This window comes from Mus caroli, chromosome 15 (genome assembly GCF_900094665.2).
Source record: "Mus caroli chromosome 15, CAROLI_EIJ_v1.1, whole genome shotgun sequence".
NCBI lineage: Eukaryota > Metazoa > Chordata > Mammalia > Rodentia > Muridae > Mus > Mus caroli.
Genome location: NC_034584.1, coordinates 93,525,193 through 93,545,689, shown reverse-complemented (window position 1 = coordinate 93,545,689; position 20,497 = coordinate 93,525,193). Strand labels below are relative to the sequence as shown.

The following is a 20,497-nucleotide window of genomic DNA, read 5'->3' as shown; positions in this document are numbered from 1 at the left end:
AGCCCCCAGCTTCAGTTTTGTTTTGCTGTTTTCCATTGAGAGTGTGTTGGTCACTTTAGGTAAAGGATAATTTCCTTGCGTAATATATTAATCATTTTTCCTTCCTCCAAATACAGAAGTTGTGGCAACCAAACAAAGGTAAGAGAGGCAGGGGAAAAAAAAAAAAAACCAGTAAGATCCACCATGTTTCTAATTGCCACATGTACTAATGGTTCTTCTAGCGATGAGTCTTTGGCTCACATCATTGACCTTATACTTAGAATTTCTTCCCTAGTTTCTGGATCTTCTCTCCTTCTCAAGCTGGTCTCTGTGCCCTGTCTCCATCTTCCTCCTCCGAAAGGACATGTCTGGGAAATGTGCCCCCTCGTCAGAGCCTCCCCTGCTGCTTCTTGTGGTCTCCTATTCCCACTGGCCTCGCACTTGGACCTCACGAGGACACCCTTGCCCAACACGGTCATTTTTGTGAGAGACACTCATTCCTCTTTGCTGTTTGTTTTTGAGCACTTAAAAAGCTTTATTGATTCTGCTGAGAAGATCAAAATCTGGGTATAGTGACAAGGAGAAAGAAAATGTGTAACTGTTTGACACAGTAGGTTCACTAGAACCTAAAGTTAAGATATTCTTGGTGCCCCTGTGGTGACAGGGTCACAGAGCTTGCCCTGACTGAGGGCGCAACCTAATTTGGAAAGGTGATCTGAGACTGAATCCCTCTGTCCTTCTGTCCCTGGTGTGTCTGAGATGCCCTCTTCTTGCAGGCGGTTCTCAGGGACTTCCATATGGCTCCCTCTGTACGGTGGCAGTGGTGTCTCCCTGGCTGGCGCTCAGCTTCTCTCTAGCTGGGGAATCTCGCCCAAGCTCTGTTCAGTAACCTCTCACCCTACCCCTGCCTGGTCTAACCAGTTCTCATGAGGATTTGAAACTCATTAGAACGTTGAGGGGCGGGGGGAGGTCATATTTGTTCATTCATTCATTCATTCATTCATTGCTGGAATGTTTATACCACATACATTCTGTGTCCTTGGAGACATTGGATCCCCTAGAGTTGGAGTTACGGAGCTATACTGTTTAAGTGGTGTAGTGGCTGCCTAAGCCTGCTCTTTCTGCACGTGTGCCTAAAATGCTCTAGGGCCAGGAGACACAGTGGCAGCCCTCCTGCATCTCCAGTATTGACTCCCATCAGAGGTCATACCATCATTCTCCTCTCTCTCTCTCTCTCTCTCTCTCTCTCTCTCTCTCTCTCTCTCTCAGATTTATTTATTTAGTTAGTTATTTAGTTATTTAATGTATGTGAGTACACTGTAGCTGTCTTCAGACACACCAGAAGAGGGCATCAGATCCCATTAGGGATGGTTGTGGGCCACCATGTAGTTGCTGGAAATTGAACTCAGGACCTCTGTTTAAGTGGAGTCCTCTGCACAAACAAAAAAAAGTGTTCTTAACTGCTTCTGCCTGTTTTGGGGTTGTTTTGTTTTGTTTTGAGACAGTTTTTCTGCATAGCCCCAGCTGGCCTGGAGCTCGACCAGGCTCACAAAGATCCATCTGCACACACCACCGCTGCCGTTGTCAGGATTGGTGGTCTTCTTAAAGAGGATCTTAGAGGTCTCCTTCTCCATAGACTAGTTAACTAGCTCCTCTATATAAAGGTTATAAACACAGGTTGCACAGATACAAAGGTAGAAGCCCTAAGCCTGTTTAGCCACAAATGACTTACCAGGCTTCTATTGTGTGTAAGGAGATTCTGGGGTTCAAACCTAATGTCGGGTCTGAGCTAAGCACACACTCTTCCACGGAGCGATGTTCTCAGCCGCTGGACTGTATTTCTGATCTTTACAAAACCTGCATGGGAGCGGCTTAATCTCTGATTTGTAGTTGAGAAAACCTGCTGGAATTAACATTTGAGTTTGTCTTCTCCCCCCTGGGGCAGTTATCTTAACACGTTGAACTGGTTTGGGGAGATAAATGGCATTTGGTTTGTGAATTAGGAACATGGTGGGGACATTCCAGGGGAGCAGAAAATAAAGGCATGGAAATGTGACAGCAGCCCGGCTGGAGAGGCAGCTCCGAGGCTGAGAGTACAGATTGCTTTTCATAAGACCAGAGTTTGGTTCACAGCAGCCCATCAGGTGACACACAGACACCCCTGACTCTAGCACAGAGGATAGCAGGCTCCTTCTAGCCTCTCCAGGTACTCACGCACGCACACAGTATTATCAATATTAATCATAAAATACAGAAGCGGGGCCAGCCATAAAAATGAAGGGCTCAGGGCTGGAGAGATGGCTCAGCGGTTAAGAGCATTGACTGCTCTTCCAAGGATCATGAGTTCAGATCCCAACAACCATCCATAATGAGATCTGACACCCTCTTCTGGTGTGTCTGAAGACAGCTTACAGTGTACTTATATATAAAATAAGTAAATAAATCTAAAAAAAGTCTGTCAAAAAAACCCCCATTAAAGCAGTTTTATAACCTCTGTCCAAAAAAAAAAAAAAATCTAAAAAAAGGGCTGGAGGGATGGCTCAGCGGTTAAGAACACTGGCTGCTCTTCCAAAGGTCCTGAGTTCAAATCCCAACAACCACTTGGTGGCTCACAGCCATCTGTAATGAAATCTGATGCCCTCTTCTGATGTGTCTGAAGACAGCTACAGTGTATTTACATATAATAAATAAATAAGTAAATAAATCTTTTTAAAAGAATCTAAAAAAAAAAAAAATGAAGGGCTCAGCCTGGATTTCTTTCCTAGGTTTCATATTAAATGGAAACATGCTGCTAATATTACTTTAATACTTTTGAGTTCACTCACTGCATATTCCCAAAGATGTCTTTAGGACTATGTTTTTATTTGTTTGTTTGTGTGACTAAAGAGTTACTTTAAGATAGATAAATAATTAGAGCAGAGCACAGTGTGCACACTTTTAATTCCAACACTTGGGAGGCAGAGGCAGAGGCAGAGGCAGGAGGAGCTCTGTGAGTCTGAGGCCAGCCTGGACTACAGATCGAGTTCCAGGACAGTCAGCGCTTCACGGAGAAACCCTGTCTGGGGCAAGGAAGGGGCGTACAGAAGAGCAGTTCCTGGCAGCAGAGCCTAAGTCTCAGGCTCTATATCTCCACACTTAGCTCTTTATAAACTTATATACTTTTAGATCTCTGCTTTATAAACCATCGCCCCTGGCATATGAAAGGTCCTATTAACTGTAGCTTGAAGAGCTTTGGGCTCCCTTCCCTGTGGTTTCAGCATCATATGATTCTTTTCTTGATAAAGGTTAACTGGCAGAGTTTGGTTTCCTGTTTGACTCAATATTTTTGAAGTTAAAGGGAATCTAGCCCTGTTATTTTTAAGTCGTCTTCCCTGAGGTCCTGGGAAGAGCCTCCACTGCCAGTTCTGGAGAGATGGAAGGGCTGAGCCCAGACCCTGCCCTGATTGCTTTTTGTTTTAGGTTCTGAGTAGATGAGCACTGAAAAGAGCACCCAGCAGCTGACGGAGTTTGAAACCACACCTGCCTAACCTTTGCCCCACTCTGTCCTATAAGGAATTTGTGATTAAAGGTCGGTCACGAGGTTACTCACATGCCGAGGAACTGGTCAGTCCAGCCCACCGATCCCTCAGCAACCAACAGTTGTGTCCTCTTCCCCTTTCATGGCTCCAGCTGAGCCAGCACACTTTCACCATTGAATTCCCGTGCTAAAGAGGGTACGGAATTAGGGGTGTGTGTGTGTGTGTGTGTGTGTATGTGTTTGTGTATGTGTGTGTATGGGGGGGGGTGCTTATTTAATAACAACAATGAAAGAGGCTCTCAGACCTTCCTTGATGGCTTCCTCTTTTGCTTCTCTTTGACATTTTTGTGGTGAAACTGTTCTAGAAATAATAAAATAAACCTAACCTGGGGAGTTCCCATGTTTTCTTCTTTAGGCCCAGAGTTCCTCTCTCTATCTGAAGCACACAAGCAAGGGTCATGGCTCAGGAGCTCTGTTTTCTGGCCTTAGAAATATTTCAGACACCATGATTCTTCTCCAGATAATTTTAGTATCCCCTGTCAGCTGCCTGCCTCCCAGCTGTGCGGGAGTGAACAGTTGCAAGATTAGACTCCATATGTGAGGGAGAGCGGATGGGATGGTCATCTGTGGTCCCAGATGACCACCAGAAATCTGGGGAGGGAGTGGCATGAGATTTTAATTATAGAACTCTCTCTTTTTTTTTTTTTTTTTTTGAGAGCAGGTTTTAATGTGTAGCCCAGGCTGGCCTTGGACACAGATTCTCCTGAGTACCAGAAATTGCATACAGTGCCACCACCACACTGGGTCTTGCTTAGAGAATGGCATTGCAAGTGGGTATTTTTGTTTTTTTGTTTTCCCCCTCAACTTGAGTCTTCAAAGTGCCCTTCCCACTTTTCCAAACAAAGTCTGAGACCTGAATTCTGGCGCTACACTTCAGAGATGGTAAGAAAGTCCAGTGGGGAGCACGTGCCCAGTGCAGGTATGGCCACAGGTTTAATCCTGCATGCTGCAGGAAGGTTGGGTCTGTTGAGCTTCACAGCCTCTGTGGTAGCCTGTGCTTAGAAGGGTCAGTTAAGCCCAGAAGGTGGAGTCTAGCTTGAACCACACAGAGAAACACCATCTTAAGGAGGAAGAGATGGATCAGTGGTTAAGGACACCGGCTGCTCTTCTAGCAGACACAGGTTCAGTTCCCAACATCCTCTTGGCAGCTGACAACCATCTTGTAACTCCAGTCCAAGGGGATCTGATGCCCTCTTCTGGCCTCCTCGGACACCAGGCGCCATAAATGCCAGACAGTATTTAAAAGACAAAAGCTAAGCATGATAAGTGCCCACCCAGCACTTGGAGGTGGACATAGGCGGGGCCAGCCTGGCCTGCACAGCATGCTGAAAGCCATGAAACCCTATTTCATAAAGCAAAACAGAAGCAAACAACCAAAGTATTTGGAATTTCAAGATTTGGACTTCTCTTAGGACAATGAAGAAAAAGGAGCCTGTGAATATTTATTCAACCAAACTCAGTGTAAGAATAATTCACTGGCTGTAAGCCTGTGCAGTGATCGAGTCTGGCTCTCTATACCGATTTATTGGCATAATAAACAGAAGATGATTGTCACAGGGTGTGGAAACAAAAGTTCAAGGCCAGGTCTAAGTTCCAGTTTAACTACAATCTGCTGTGTTTCTCAATTCCTACTAAGGCAGTCTCTTAAGTACCTTTAGTGCAGTTGGAATGAAATATATATATATATATTCATATACATACATACACACAGAGACACTCACCAAACCACTATTTTCAGTGATGAAAAACTGGAAATAATTTCAAAGACCGTTAACTAACTGAGGTTGAAGTTGATGGTGCTGTTGATCCCAGCACTACGGTGACTAAGGCAGGAGGATTAGCAGGCGCCCTCCAACGCATACCAAGTTTCAAGTGAGCCTGGGCTGCATGAGCAACAGTGGGGAAAAGAAGGTGGTAGCAGTGGTCATGGTGCCAAGTTAGAGTTCTCTTTATCATGGAAGACAACTACCAAGACTAACATCTGTGTCACCAAGTTCCCCTGTCCTCCTGTAACCTCTGGCTGTTTCCCCCTTCCCTTGACATCTCTGCCGGTCCCCTGGTTTTCCTGCCTCTCTGTTCCTTGCCATTCTAACAGCTTCTTCCTCTCCAAATTGCTAAAGTGTTAAGTCTCCAGTGCTGAGTCTTGTGCATCTTCTTGCACTATCGGTTCTGCAGAAAAGGCCTAAATAAATGTTTGTGACTGGCTCTTGCCTCTCTTCGGCGCTCAGAAGTTTGCATCTAATGGCTCCTACCTGGACCAGCAAGATGGCTCAGCAGATAAAGGCACTGGCCGCCCAGCTTAATGATCTGAGTTTGACCTCCAGGAAGCACACAGTAGATTGAGAAAATCAACACCTACAAGTTGTCTTGTGACCTCCTCGTGTGTGTGTGTGTGTGTGTGTGTGTGTGTGTGTGTGTGTGCATGCACAAATCCTTATTAAATGTAATAAGCTGCCATCCACAGGGCAGTTAACATGGCTGACAATGAACGCTTGGCTTTTCGTGATCTCTGTTCTGGTGAGGGTTACTATTGCTGTGCTACAACACCATGACCAAAGCATGCTGGGAGGAAAGCATTTAACACTTCCATATCACTTCCTCACTGAAGGAAGTCAGGACAGGAACTCAAACAAGGCTCGATCCTGGAGGCAGGAGCTGATAGAGAGGCCATGGAGGGGTGCTGCTTATTGGCTTGCTCTTCATGGCTTGCTCAGCCTGCTTTCTTATAGGACTGCCAGCCCGGGGATGGTCCCACCCACAGTGAGCTGGGCCCTTCCCCATCAATCACTAATTAAGAATATGCTCGACAGGCTTGCCCACAGCCAAATCTTACAGGAGCATTTTCTCATTGGTAGTCCCTTCTCTCAGATAACCCTAGCTTAGGTCAAGTTGACAAAATTATCCAACCCAGTTACCAAAGGTGCTTCTTTCAGAATTTGCTTTCCCAGTGAACATTATTTCCATTGATTTATTTTAGAAGCCTGAGAGTGTTTGACAGCCCAGGTTAGTCTCAAAGTCATTCTGTAGGCCTTGAACTTCTGATGCTCCTGCCCCCACCTCCCCAGTGCTGGAGTTACAGCACCAGGCCACCATGCCCGGCTAATGTGATGCTGGGAGCCAAGCAGGGTTTCGTGCTCATCGGGCAAGCACTCTGAGCTATTCTCCCTGCACTCCTTAGGCTCTTCTGGTTTGGTTTTGTTTTTGTTTTTGAGACATGATTTCTCAGCGTAGCCCTAGCTGGCCTGGAACTCAATCTGTGTAGCCAGGCTGGCCTCCCACTCACTGAGATCCTCCTGCCTCTGCCTCCTGGTTGCTGGAATTAAAGGCATAGTTTGGCTCTTTTATTTTACTTTTTAACAAAACAAAACCAGGTTTGTTGAGCATGCTGTAGGGTGGGGCAGTTCAGCCTACTCTCTGGTACAGCTATTGTGCGCTGTGTGAAGTTTACCCTAGAGCTATTCAAATGCTCTTTTCTCTATCCCACCATCTGGTTTCTATCTGGATGCTGCACTGTAATGTTTATGTCAAGACTCTCCTATCTCTAGTTTGTGTAAACAATGCTCACCATTTATTCTCTGCCTTGTCAATCAAAACTGGAGAAGCCAATAACAAGGCAACAAGGAGAATAGGGTGGGACTTCCGCCAGCCAGGGAAGGAAGGAAGGAGGGAGGAAAGGAGAGAGAAGGGAGAGGGAGAGAAACAGAGAAAAACACACATAGAGACAAACGGAGAAACAGACAGAAACAGAGAGAAACCAAGAGGGGAGTCGGGCTGGAGAGATGGCTCAGTGGTTAAGAACACTGACTGCTCTTCCAGAGGTCCTGAGTTCAAATCCCAGCAACCACATGGTGGAGATCTGGCGCCCTCTTCTGGTGTGTCTGAAGATAGTTTCAGTGTACTTATATATAATAAATAAATAAATCTTTTAAAAAAAGAAAGAAAGAAAAGGGGAGTCAGTACAAGGAAGGGGTCCAGAGAGACATCATAGGAGAACACACCTGAAGCCTAGAAAGCCAGAGCAATATAAAAATGAAGATGTCCTGGAGGAAGTAGCTAGGTTAGATTAAAGGATTATAATAGACTTATAATGCCTAGTTCTTGTGCTCTTAAGTTACAAATAAATCTTGGACTCTCTGTGTCATTATTGGGGAGCATGCTAAGATAAAGAAAAACAGCTGCTATATTAATTTACTGCACACATTTATAATAACATTAACTTTTACAGCCTACAGACTAAGTGGCTCATTAACAATCTGTTCTTTTTCTTTGAAGGACTCTTTCTGTAGGTAGATCTCTCTCTCTCTCTCTCTCTCTCTCTCTCTCTCTCTCTCTCTCTCTTAAGAGTCCAAATCCAGGTATTGACAAGTGCTAGACAACTGCCACCCTATAGTTCTGCATGGGTTTTTAAAAATTATATTACTGAACTTTTTTTTTTAATATTTTTTATTACATATTTTCCTCAATTACATTTCCAATGCTATCCCAAAAGTCCCCCATACCGCCCCCCACGTCCCTACCCACCCATTCCCATTCTTTTGGCCCTGGCATTCCCCTATATTGGGGCATATAAAGTTTGCAAGTCCAATGGGCCTCTCTTTCCANTGATGGCNGACTAGGCCATCTTTCGATACATATGCAGCTAGAGACAAGAGCTCCGGGGTNCTGGTTAGTACATCATGTTGTTCCAACAATAGGGTTGCAGATCCCTTTAGCTCCTTGGGTACTTTCTCTAGCTTCTCCATTGGGAGCCCTGTGATACATCCTGAACTTTTTTTTTAAATCACATTAGTTAATTAACCTGTGCGTAGATATTTGGGGATGTGTTCCATGGTGCACCTGCCACAGCATACATGTGGAGGTCAGGGACAGCCCTTGGTAGTTCTCTTCCTACCAGCTTGTGAAACCTGGCAGGCAACAAGCACCTTTACCAGCTGAGCCACTATCCAGCCCCCAGCCCCATTGTGGGGGTTTTCCTGTGTAAATTGCACAGATTGTGTTAACTTTAGTTCGTTTCTTTCTGTCTGTCTGCCTGCCTGCCTGCCTTCTTTTCTGCTTCCTTCCTTTCTGTCTTCTTTCTTTCCCTTCCCTTCTCCCTTCCTCCTCCCCCTCCATTTTTTAGATAGGGCCTCTCAGTACCCATGCTGGCTTTGAACTCAGGACAGTCTTTTTCCAGGTTGGAGATGCTAGCTCAGTAGTAGATCGCTTGCCTGGTAAGAGCAAGGCCTTGGCTTCTGTCCCCTGCCTCAGCCTCCCAAGAGCTGAGAATAATGATTTGTGCTACCACAGGTGAGGTGGTTGCTTTTTCTTTCTTTCCCTGGTGTTTGGGACATAGTAGACACCAAGAACTATTTCTTCTTCTTCCCTCCCTCCCTCCTTTCCTTCCTTCTCTTACTGGTACCCAAACCTTGTGTGTGGGCATGCTAGACAGGCTTTATACACATTTGCTCTCTCTCTCTCTCTCTCTCTCCCTCCCTTCCTCTCTTTCATTTTTTCTTTCTTTCTTTCTTTCTTTCTTTCTTTCTTTCTTTCTTTCTTTCTTTCTTTCTTTCTTTCTATTTTGTGCATATGGGTGTTTTGCCTGCATATATGTCTGTGTACCATATGCATGCAGTGTTCGCAGGAGGCAGGAAGAGGGAATCAGATCCTCTAGAGCAGGAATTAGAGCCAGATCTCTGAGCCATCTCTCCAGCTTCTCAGCCTTTGTTTTTGTTTGTTTGTTGTTTTTTAAAAACAAACTACCTTTAAACCTTCAGTCCTTCTGCCTCAGCTTCTCCAGTGCCTGGCAATACTTAGCTTGAATGAAAACATAACAGTTTTGAATTTATCTTTAAAATGAATACACCGTACAGAATTCATTCTGTGGTTTTTGTTTATTTGTTTTTATTATGTAATCTGGATATTAATTCCTCGTTAGACATATATGCTCCAAATGTTCTCTTCCTTCCTAACTGGTGCTTTGACACAGCTGATGCTATTCTATGGTGCACATCCAACTTTAATTATGTTGAAATCCACTTCATCTATTTTTATTTAGTTGCCTATTCTCTTGGTATCATATCTAAGAAGTCATTGCCAAATCAAATGTCATGGCTGGAATTGGTGGTACATGCCTGTACTGGCTGGTTTTGTGTGTCAACTTGACACAAGCTGGAGTTATCAAAGAGAAAGGAGCCTCCCTTGAGGAAATGCCTCCATGAGATCCAGCTGTAAAGCATTTTCTCAACTAGTGATCAAGGGTGGGAGGGCCCATTATGGGTGGTGCCATCCCTGAGCTGTTGGTCCTGGGTTCTATAAGCAAGCAAGCTGAGCGAGCCAGGGGAAGCAAGCCAGTAAGTAACATCCCTCCATGGCCTCTGCATCAGTTCCTGCTTCCTGACCTGCTTGAGTTCCAGTCCTGACTTCTTTGGTGATGAACAGCAGTGTGGAAGCGAAAGCTGAATAAACCCTTTCCTCCCCAACTTGCTTCTTGGTCCTGATGTTTGTGTGGGAATAGAAACCCTGACTAAGACAATGCCTATACCGGGAAGGCTGAGGCAGAAATGTCTGGAGGTCAAAGATCAAAGCCAACATGGGGTCTATAGCGAATGCTAAGTCAGGGTGGGCTACATAGCAAGATTCTATTTTTTTAAAAGGAAGGACTGGAGCGATGCCTGAGTAGTTCAGACCCCTGGCTGCTCTTATGGAGGTCTGGAGTGTGGTTCCCAGTGCCCATGCGATGGACGGCTCACAACCATCTTTAACCCCAGATCCAGGACCTCTGATGTCTTCTGACCTCTGTGGGCCCTGCACGCACATATGTATCCATCCACAAGCACACACACATACACATAAAAGAAAATAGGTGTTTTTGGAACAAAAAGAAAACAACCCAATCATAAAGCTTTTCTCTCTGTGGTTTTTCCCCCTAAGGTTTTGTTTGTTTGTTTGTTTGTTTCGAGACAGGGTTGCTCTGTGTAGCCCTGGCTGTCCTGGAACTCACTCTGTAGACCAGGCTGGCCTCAAAGTCAGAAATTCGCCTGCCTCTCCCTCCCAAGTGCTGGGATTAAAGGCGTGTGCCACCACCTCATGTAAGGGTGTCTGTGGGATAAAGTCTGAGAGTAAACGTTGACATTTGTGTTTAGTTTAGGCAAGAAGGTGACAAATGTCTTCCAAAGAGGCTTTGCCTTCCCACCGGCAGTGTTGGATGGAACCCACTCCCCATCCCCTCCTCAGTGTAGCATGCTTGCTTTTGAAAAAAAAAAATCTCTCTTTCTCCTTGTTAAGTAAAATCTGTTCTGCTGGAGATGTGGCTCTCTGGGTAGAGTGATTCCCCAGTGTCCAGCTGGGCTCAATGCCAGCACCAGATAAAACCAGGTTACAGTGGTGCACACGTCTGATCCCAGGACTTGTGCAGTCGAAGCAGGATCACAATTGGAAATCCAGATTAGACCATAGGTGAGAGAGACCTTGTGTTGTTTTGTTTTTTAAGATTTATTTATTTATTTTATGCATATGAGTACACTGTCGCTGTCTTCAGACACACCAGAAGAGGGCGTCGGATCCCGTTACAGATGGTTGTGAGCCACCACGTGGTTGCTGGGAATTGAATTCAGGACCTCTGGAAGAGCAGTCAGTGCTCTTAACTGCTAGACCTTGTTTTTAAAAAAGGAAAAGAAGCAGAGCCGGGAAAGGGGCTCAGTGGGTAAGCGCTCTTGTTGCATGAGGACTTCCGTTGGAATCCTCAGCGCCCTCATAAAAAGCTGAACACACGGAGCCTTTGATGACAACACTCAGGAAGCAGAGGCCAGTGGGTCTCTGTGAGTTCTAGGCCAGTCTGGTCTACATGGAGTCTCTGTCTCAAATAAACAAAACAAAACAAAACAAAACAAACCCAAGCAAGCCAGGCATGACCCCATATACCCGTGACCACAGAGCTGGGAAGAACAGAGACAGGATGGTCGCTGGATCAGTGATTCTGGGTTCAGGGTACCCAGGGAAAAGGCAGGAAGCAATAGATGATGACATCACATGAACTTTTGTGTCCTCTGCACATGCTCTGGTGGGTATATGTACCTCTGCACGCATGCATTCACCTCCCCCTTCAAGTGAAGAACTGAAAAACCTCATACCATCAAATTCATATGAATGAGGTGGTATGATTGTATCTTTCAGATCGGTACCTTAACTTGGTCTAAGTTCAGGCATTGCCGGGAGTACGCATACCTCATAGACATACCAACAGCAACTAAGATTTCAGAGACGTCACTGAATGTGTGTGTGTGTGTTGGAGGGGGGCGTCCTGTTCGATAGAATTCATGGAATGCTGTTTGTAGTTGACTAATTCCAAGGGCTTTGGTTTTGTTGTTTGGTTTTGGGTCTTATGTAGTACAGGTTGGCCCTCAAACTCAGTGTAGCTGAGGATGCCCTTGCACACCTGACCCTAACCTTACTGCCAGGGCATCCAGTTCATGTCTAGTTTGTACAGTGCCGGGATGGAGCCCAGAGCTGTGCGGTGTTGGGTAAACAACTGAGCTCCGTCGTCCACACCCCGTACCCTCTGCAGCGTCTTCTCACGTGATCTCATCCTTCTGTTTCATCGTGTTCTAACAGAGCATGTGACCATCCAGGGCCCATGAAGTGTGGGCGCTGTGGTTCTATGCCACTCCTGGGAGACTTGGTGAAAGACAAAAGCTGGCAGAAACAGGTCTGCAAAATAGGTTTCTAAAAGCGAAAGGAGTAAAAGCCAAGTTTAACCTGAAAATATCGCTTCTCTCCCCTCTCTGAAGGTACCAGAAGGCAGCTGAAGAAGCCAACATGGAAAGGAAGAAAAATGTAAGTACTCAGAGGCCTCAGGGTGCGTGGAACTTAAGCAGTCCGTGTGGCCAAGCCACCTGCCCCTCAGTGGGGCTTGCGCTCCGTGACAGCTGAGCTGGACATTTGTGTCATTTGGTCTGACGGCAAGCCATTTGCTGGGAGAGGTTGGCTTAGGTGCAGGGAGTCCGAGTTTCAATGTTTTACTTTTGGGTGCCACTCCTAACCCCCCTTCCTGTACTAAGAAAAAAGGATGGAGGGCCAAATGCTTTGCTAAGCTTAGTGAAGTGCCCACCAAAGGAGAGCAGGTGCCACCATCTCTGCCTCCAAATGGAAGAATCTGCCTTTGAAAGGAAACTGTGCCACTGTGTTTATCCGCCTGGTGCTTTGCTTGAAGCTGGCCCAGTCTAGTTAGTGTGTTTCCCAGCTGCCAGGCCCCTCAGGCCTCCTGCCAGTCCATTCTCTCCCTGCTGTGACTTCCAGCTGGGCCATATCTTTTGTCTTTTTCTAGGATGGAGTCTCACTCTGCACCCAGGCTGAGTTTGAACTCACGGGGAGAGAAGTCCCTGGGCCTTAGCTCTGAAGGATTTAGTGTCAAATCTGGTATCTTAGATGGGTGCCTAACACTTGCCTGTTGGTTTGGTCTCTCTGGGGAGCAGTATTAACTGGGTCTCCAGCTTAATCTTCCTGTGATTTCAAAGTTGAGCTCCCTGGTGCATTAACATGGGGGAAAAAAAGCCTTTGATGGTGGTGATTCATACTAATAATCCTAGTACTCAGAATAGCTGAGGCAGGAGGATTGCTGCAAGTTTAAGGCCTACCTGAGCGACATGAGTTCTAGACCAGCCTTGCTTGCAGTATAATACCCTGTCAAAAAAACAAAAATACAAAAACAGAATGAAAGAAAAAAGCACCATTAGCTGCTCTATGGCTGGCTGCTTTCAGCCTTCTCTCTCTTGTCTCTCTTTTCCCATTTCCTCCATTTTTCCTTTTACCCATTTAATTAACACTTTTTTGTAGGGCACCTATGTGCTAAGCACTGTTTTAGACATTAAAAATATGGACTACATCTTCTCAGGCATTTTCATTCAAGTGGAAGAAACAAAGCAGACACATGCGTGCGAGTGCACACACACACACACACACACACACACACACACGTCAATTAGCAACTATTGGCTTAAAACAGCAGGAAGGGTAAAGGGTAGCTTAGGTGTGGCCCTCTCTTCAGGGACTTAAGTAACCCAGAGCTGAGGTCATAAGCCAAGGAGAGGAAAGACTCAGACAGAAAGAACCATACATGTAAATGTCCCAAGGAAAAGTCATGTTGGACATTGGAGGACTAGAAAGAGAAAGGGCTTCAGAATTTTTGGGAAGGTTGGAGCTTTAGTCCAAAGATAAACAGGCCTTTGGGGAAATGTGCGAAGGGCTGATGTGACCCAGCTTAAACTGCCAAGGAACAAAGGCAGAAGCAGGCAGAACAACTCAGGAGAGCGATGGGGATGCAGAGGCAGCCAGCAAGGCATGGAGATGCAGTCCCAGCATTGGGGAGGGGGCAGGAGGATCAGAAGTTCAGGGTCATTCTTAGCTACATAGTGAGTTCAAGTCAGCCTGAGCTAGGAATTGAGGCTGTCTTTTTTTTTTTTTCTCAAAGATTTATTTATTATCATAAGTAAGTACACTGTAGCCGTCTTCAGACGCACCAGAAGAGGGCATCAGATCTCATTACGGATGGTTGTGAGCCACCATGTGGTTGCTGGGATTTGAACTCAGGACCTTTGGAAGAGCTGTCAGTGCTCTTAACCACTGAGCCATCTCTCCAGCCCAAGGCTGTCTTAAAAGAAAGGGCTGTAATGATTTTGAAAAGACTGTGAATTGTACTGCAGCGGCAGTATTGTGGTGAGAACAGCCCAATCAAGATGAAATCAGCTCTGGATCTGTTCCATATATGGCTGGTCTTTCTGTCTGTCTGTCTATCTGTCTTCCTTCCTTTCTTTAATTTTCCAGTGTCTTATTATAGGGCTTCATGTGGCCTAGATTGGCTTTGAACTCATTATAGTCAGAATTAGCCCTGAACTCCACTGGAACTATGGGTATTTGCCACCACACAATCACCACCAGTTCTGAGGTACTTTCTTAAGACCAACAAGTGAATGAAGAACTGGGAGAGATGGCTCAGCGGTTAAGAGCACTGGCTGCTCTTCCAGAGGACCCAGGTTCAATTCCCAGCACCTACACGGAAGCTTACAGACAGATGTCTAACTCCAGTTCCAGTTCTAGCTAGTCTTGAAGTCACTCTGTAGCCCAAGTAGGCCTTTAACTGGTAACCGTCTGTGCCACCCACCCTGAGTAGCTGGGATCACAGGCCTGTGCCACCAAGCCTGGCCATGCTCATTTAATAATATCATCACTTCTTTCCAGAAGCCTGCTGATGTCAAACGCTATATTGTATACATGAACAAAGGCTCAGTATAAAGGGCACAGTAGCTACAGAATTTATAGTTTATAGAAATAGTCTATAATAGTTCATAGAAACTGGACAACTTGTCCAAAGTCACATGGCTGGATGGGGGTAGCGTATGCAGATAACACCCGTTACTTGTAGAGAATACAGAGAAAGAAGATGCAGGTTATCTATGTAAGCAGCTATCCGATGCTCAAGCCAGGCCTCTCAGCCTAACGTTCCTTTCATTTTTGGCTTTATTGATGATTTCTGTTGTGTAACTCTCTTCCCTATCTCGGCTCGCCTCTAGTCCTAAAGACTGGGCCATGGCCTGGGTCTCACTCCCAGGGATGGTTTATGGGTGTGGGGTCTTTAATGACGTCAGCCCACACTGCCTTGGGCTTCCCCACATCTGCCTCAACACTCTTGAAGCTGCACCTTTAAGAGGCCATTTTCTTTTATGTGTTCTCATTGGGGAGGTGGGCTGAGTATGTGTGTGTAGATGTATGTTTGTTTGAATATGTTCAACCATGTGCATATGCATGTTGTATCTGTGCATACATGTGCACATGCGTGTTGTATCTGTGCACACACGTGTCCATGCATGTGAAGGCCAGAACAACATTAGGTGCTGCTCCTGCTGGGGCCCCACCCACCTGGCACTCACCAGTTACGCTAGCCTAGCTGGCCAGCGAGCCCAGGGACCTCCCTGTTTGACCTCCCCAGCACTGGGCTCACAAGTGTGCATCAATATGCTTGGCTTTCTGGGTTTTGTTTTTGTTACTGTTTTTTTTTTTTAAATCTGTTTCTTAGATACAGTCTCACGCGTTAGCTAAAAGCATACCGTGACCTCTCTGTCTCCAGTGCTGGGTTTGCAGTCCTTCACTTCCTTTCTAGCAGGGGCACCTCTTTGCTTAATCAAATTCAGTTTTGAAAGAGTAACACATACTGAAATTAACCAGACCCAAGTCTGCACACTGCTACAGAGATAGAACGACCATTCTGAGGCTGTGGAGCCTCACACTGGAGTTTACACTCTGACTATCAGATAGATTCTTTTACACTTGTGCACCACAAGAAAGAAAAATGATGATACAGTTAGAACCAGAGGAACAATTAATTAGCTTTCTATCACTAGTAAGCATGGTGGAGGGGGGGAGCGGTCACCTGAATGCAGGTAATAGACACAGGTTACACAGGTTATGAAAGAGAAGATAAAGAAGAGAGACAGGTGAGGTGGTACAAGGGTGGGTTTCTGAGTTCAAAGCCAGCCTGGTCTACAGAGTGAGTTCCAAGTCAGCTAGGGCCACACAAAGCAACTGTCTCAAAAAAAGAGGAGAAAGAGGAGGGAACACTTTTCAATAAAAGAGCATGCTTTCTCTCTCATAAGATGCTCTCTCAACGGGATGCCCTCCATCACACCTCTCCTTGTTTGGGACACTAGTACTTTACCCCCCCCCATCCCCTTTCTGCTCATCATAGGCAGAGCTGAGTTTTCACACTGCTCACAGGAGCCCTGACGTGTATTTACGTCTCTGTGAAAGTGTTTGTTGTGAGGTGAAGGTGATAAAGAGCTTCGTTTTGTCCTCCCGGTTGTCACATGATTAAACATATTTATTACAAAAGGAGAGCACAAAGCTATGAGTGGATCCCTCAGGAGGCAGCTCAGCAGCATGCTGGCCTTGCAGATTCAGGGCTTGGACTTCGACCCCTAGAATCCTTGTTTAAAAAACAATTAGCTGTAATCTTTTTTGTAATCTCAACTCTGGGGAGGCTGGAGACCTGGATGATTCCTGAGGTCATTGTCCAGCCAGTATCTCCTAGCCTACCTAGTGAGTTCCGGGGGAGGGAGAGATTGTCTTTAAGTACCTGAAGAATGACACGTAAGGCTGTCTTCTGGCCACCACACAGGAGCACATACACATGCGCACGCATGCGCACACACACAAACGTGCGTGCACATAAGTAAATGACTAAACATCTGGATGACCTCTAGACTGCTTTTCTATGCTCATTAACTATAGTCACTCAAAATGGGATCTTTCTGACTTATAATTTCCTTTTTTTTAATTGAAAAGCATTTTTCAGTAAAAATACAGTGATCTGTGTGCCTGAACAAGGTAGGGTGCAGTCACCAAAGCGGATGTGTCTCTACCTCTCAGGGCTCCTGTGCAGGACAGGTAGGTAGGGCAAGTGAAGGCAGAGACCTGAATGATTCATCAGGTCAGTGGCAGGAGGGAAGAGGTCTGACAATGCTGCTTGTAGCATTAGCTTTGGGGGATGCTTTTTATTTTAATTTTTGATATGGGGTGAGTCTTAAATTCCTGGGCTCAAGTAATTCCCCTGCCACAGCCTCCCAAACAAGTAACTGGGAAACTGGGATTTGTGCAGTCATACCTGGCAGGAGCCTTTTGTGTTTCTTTTGTCTCTGAACTGTATGTGCAGCCTCTAGCCATGGTTTAAATCTGAGGCTCCATCAGGTCTCCTGTAACTCTGTCCATGTCTCGAAGCTGTGCGGTGAAGTGGCTCTTAGTGTGTTCAGAGAAGAAGGAGCCAGAGACCTAATTCCCGATATAGCTGCTAATCCCCTAATTCTCTGACCTCTCCAGTCCTGGGCTGTTTATCCTTTCTTTCCCACTTGGAACCCAGAGGAGTCACAGGCAGCAGAGATGGAGAGTAAGAAGGTACTAGCAGTTTGTGGCGTTTGGTTCAATTAGGACTTTGAAAGCACAGGATGCCTAATTTTACTTCAACAAGCACGTTCCTACTATTATTCTACAACGTCACTGACGATTCACTGGTTGGTCTCCAATCCATTATATCACTTTTGACCCAAGTGAAAGTGAACTGTTCTCTTAGGTGTGTGGGTAAATGTATGTCTTCTGTGTATCAAAGTGGGTGGTGGCTCTCTTTTCTTATGAGGCCTGTGTATTTCTCAAGCAAAGGATCTGTAAAATAGTGCATTTTCCAAGATAACTACAAAGTAGATAGAGATAAATAATAGAGAGGAGGATGGAGGAAAATTAGATTGTTATGCAGAAATAAGATCTGAGGTCTGGGAGTACAGGTCAGAGGTAGAGCATTTGCCAGCCATGAAACAAGGTCCCCATTTGACCCACGAGCCTTGTAAATTCTATCAGTTATATACTAATACCACTCATGCAAAAACGGTAAATCTTTAGACTTTATAGATAGGTCCAGTCTCTGACATTGATCTCAGTAATTATAATTAGAAGTGCATAGTTACTGTATCTTTGTCTTGTTTTTTTATTGTTAGGAAAGAATTCCTAGCATTATATATTCTTGTTCTTTTGTGGCATACCTGGGTGAACTTCTATTCAAATATAGTTACAGTGTTGAAGGCACCTAGCCATCTGCCTTTTCTTCTTGGTGAGTCTTGAGAGAAAAAAGTCTCTCCTTTCCAATGTAACTATACGAGATCTAGGCTGCTCACTTTGTCCTTATAAGGCTATCCTGTTTTATCACTTCCTGCTTCAGCTCCTGACTTTTTCCCTCTTCCTCTCTCTGGGCCCTGGGTGGATGCTCGCTCCTTGTGGCAGGGCAGTAACTGTTCACAGCTGTGTGAACCGACGGTGGACCAGGCACAGCTTGGAGTTTTAACTTTCATTTTACAAAGACGCATGTTTGGCTGTTGCAGCAGGCAAGTTGTAACTGGTACTTACTTCTTGTTCCTCTAGAACACTGAAAGTCTGCCCCAGCACTTTAGAAGAGGGACCCTGTCTGTGTTAAAGAAGAAGTGGGAGAACCCAGTGGCTGGGGCAGAATTCCACACAGACTCACTGCCAAACAGCAGCAGTGAGGGTGGGCACACAGCGGACTACCCTCCTGCTGAAGTGACGGACAAGCCTGCTCCTGGAGTCAGAGCTGACCGGGAAGAGCACACCCAGCCCAAACCTAGATTTGGATCTCGTCCGGAAGCAGTTATTCAGTGCCGGTATCCTCGCTCAGAGAACAGCCACGATTTTAAAGCCCAGGCCACGGAGAGCCAAAAAATGGAAAACTGTCTGGGAGATTCCAGGCATGAAGCAGAGAAGCCAGAAACGAGCGAAAACACAGAAACTTCAGGCAAAATAGAGAAATACAACGTTCCACTGAATAGACTGAAGATGATGTTTGAGAAAGGTGAACACAATCAAACCAAGGTAAGAGCCCAGTGGGTGTAGAGCTCACTGCAGGAAAACCTGTACTGACCGAGGTTGATTTTCTACGTCTGGCCAGCTTTAGCAGTCAATGTGTGGTCAGTATGTCTTTTGATTCGAGTTGTGTTCATAAAAGCCTCAAATGAACTATTTATGGATGCTGGGATTTGAGTCCCCATCCCGTTTCATGTTAAGTCTAGCTCATTCTGGGATTCAGGTTGGTACCTAAAAGTGAAGAGCTTGGATACAGACAGGACTGTGTGCTCTCAGACACTTACCCTTTTAATTTGTCTTCCTGAGTCTTTTGTCGTCTACAGCCTTGGGGGGTCAGACTGCTGCTTGAATCGCTATCTGCTTGGAACGCAGCTGCAGGCTGAGAGTTAAGGCCAGAGTTGAGCTTTAAGACTGAGGCTTGGTTGTCTCTGCGCTAGCTGAGCCCCCTCTCTTCTCAACTTGCTCATCTGTGCCTCCCAACAAATGTTTTTTATCAGCTAAACTCCTCTCCCAGGAAAAAGCAGCGTTGAGAGCCAGGCTAGGGTAGCTTTCCGGAGTTTTGACTTGCAAATGCACGGGGTTGTATTTTCTTGCATCTGCTAATGAAATTGGATCCTTCTTGTGCATTGCACACCAAGTCCCCAGAGGGAATTACTTAACTAGAAAATGAGTTGCATATGCTCAAGCCTTACAGCACACTCCAGGGGCTGCAGGACTGGTCAGGTTTTCCAGCGTGCTCAGACTTTCCTACGTATCTGGCATTGTGTACGGAATGGTTTGTTACGAGGGCCCTCGTAATGAAACAAACAGATCTGACGGATAGCAAAGCCCTCATGTACTGGAGATTCCAGCTCCATGGGAAAGCTGTCTTTTCTTGAGCTAAATATTTGGCCCAAATCCCTGTATTACTGCAGTAATAATATGAGGCATTCCTTCTGAGATAAAGAAAATAGATAACTCATCCTGGAATCCTGGGTTATGTCAGGGCTGGGGCTGTCAGTTCCTTCCAGTAACTCCCTGCGCCTGGCCTGCCGCCTTCCTGAGCAGGAAAGGTCTTGATTGGTCACATCTTTGAACCTTAGGCAGAATTTTCAGGCTTTTTTTTTTTTTCTTCTGAGTTTGCGCTTTAGCTCTGTTTTAATGCTGGAACCAATCGGCAGGAGATGTAACCACAAAGCAGTTTTATGGCTTTCCTTAAAGTCTACTCTCAATTTTCTTAGTTCCCTGGGGCTGCCAACTCCCTCTTTCTCCTTTATGGTCTTAATAAAAAAAAAAAGTTTTTTATTTAAATGGGAAGAAGAATTTTAAATGGAAGGGGGAAAAAATGTAAGAAATCCTAAATGGAGAGGAAGGGGCTTTGTGGTGAGTCAAAGCGGCATTGTAAGTCCCCTCACAGACTCCGCCGGGTGGGACGGCTGAGGTCATGCAACACACACAATGTGGGTTCAGTGTAAAGGCCTTGTGCGTGTCAGAACCGGCCCAAGGTAGGAAATGACTGGGACAGCCGAAAACAAAAATGCTGATTATGTGTAAGACTCAGAGAGAGGGAGAGGG

General features: G+C 45.6%; 1 protein-coding gene across 1 annotated transcript in view; it reads left to right on the top strand.

Moving 5' to 3' along the window:
* Positions 1–20,497, top strand: part of Lima1 (LIM domain and actin binding 1) — a 90,344-nt gene that overhangs the window by 32,816 nt on the left and 37,031 nt on the right. Inside the window, exons 3-4 of the mRNA XM_021183417.1 lie at positions 12,322–12,367; positions 18,488–18,952. Coding sequence (XP_021039076.1) covers positions 12,322–12,367; positions 18,488–18,952 — 511 coding nt within the window. The remainder of the gene's footprint in view (positions 1–12,321; positions 12,368–18,487; positions 18,953–20,497) is intronic.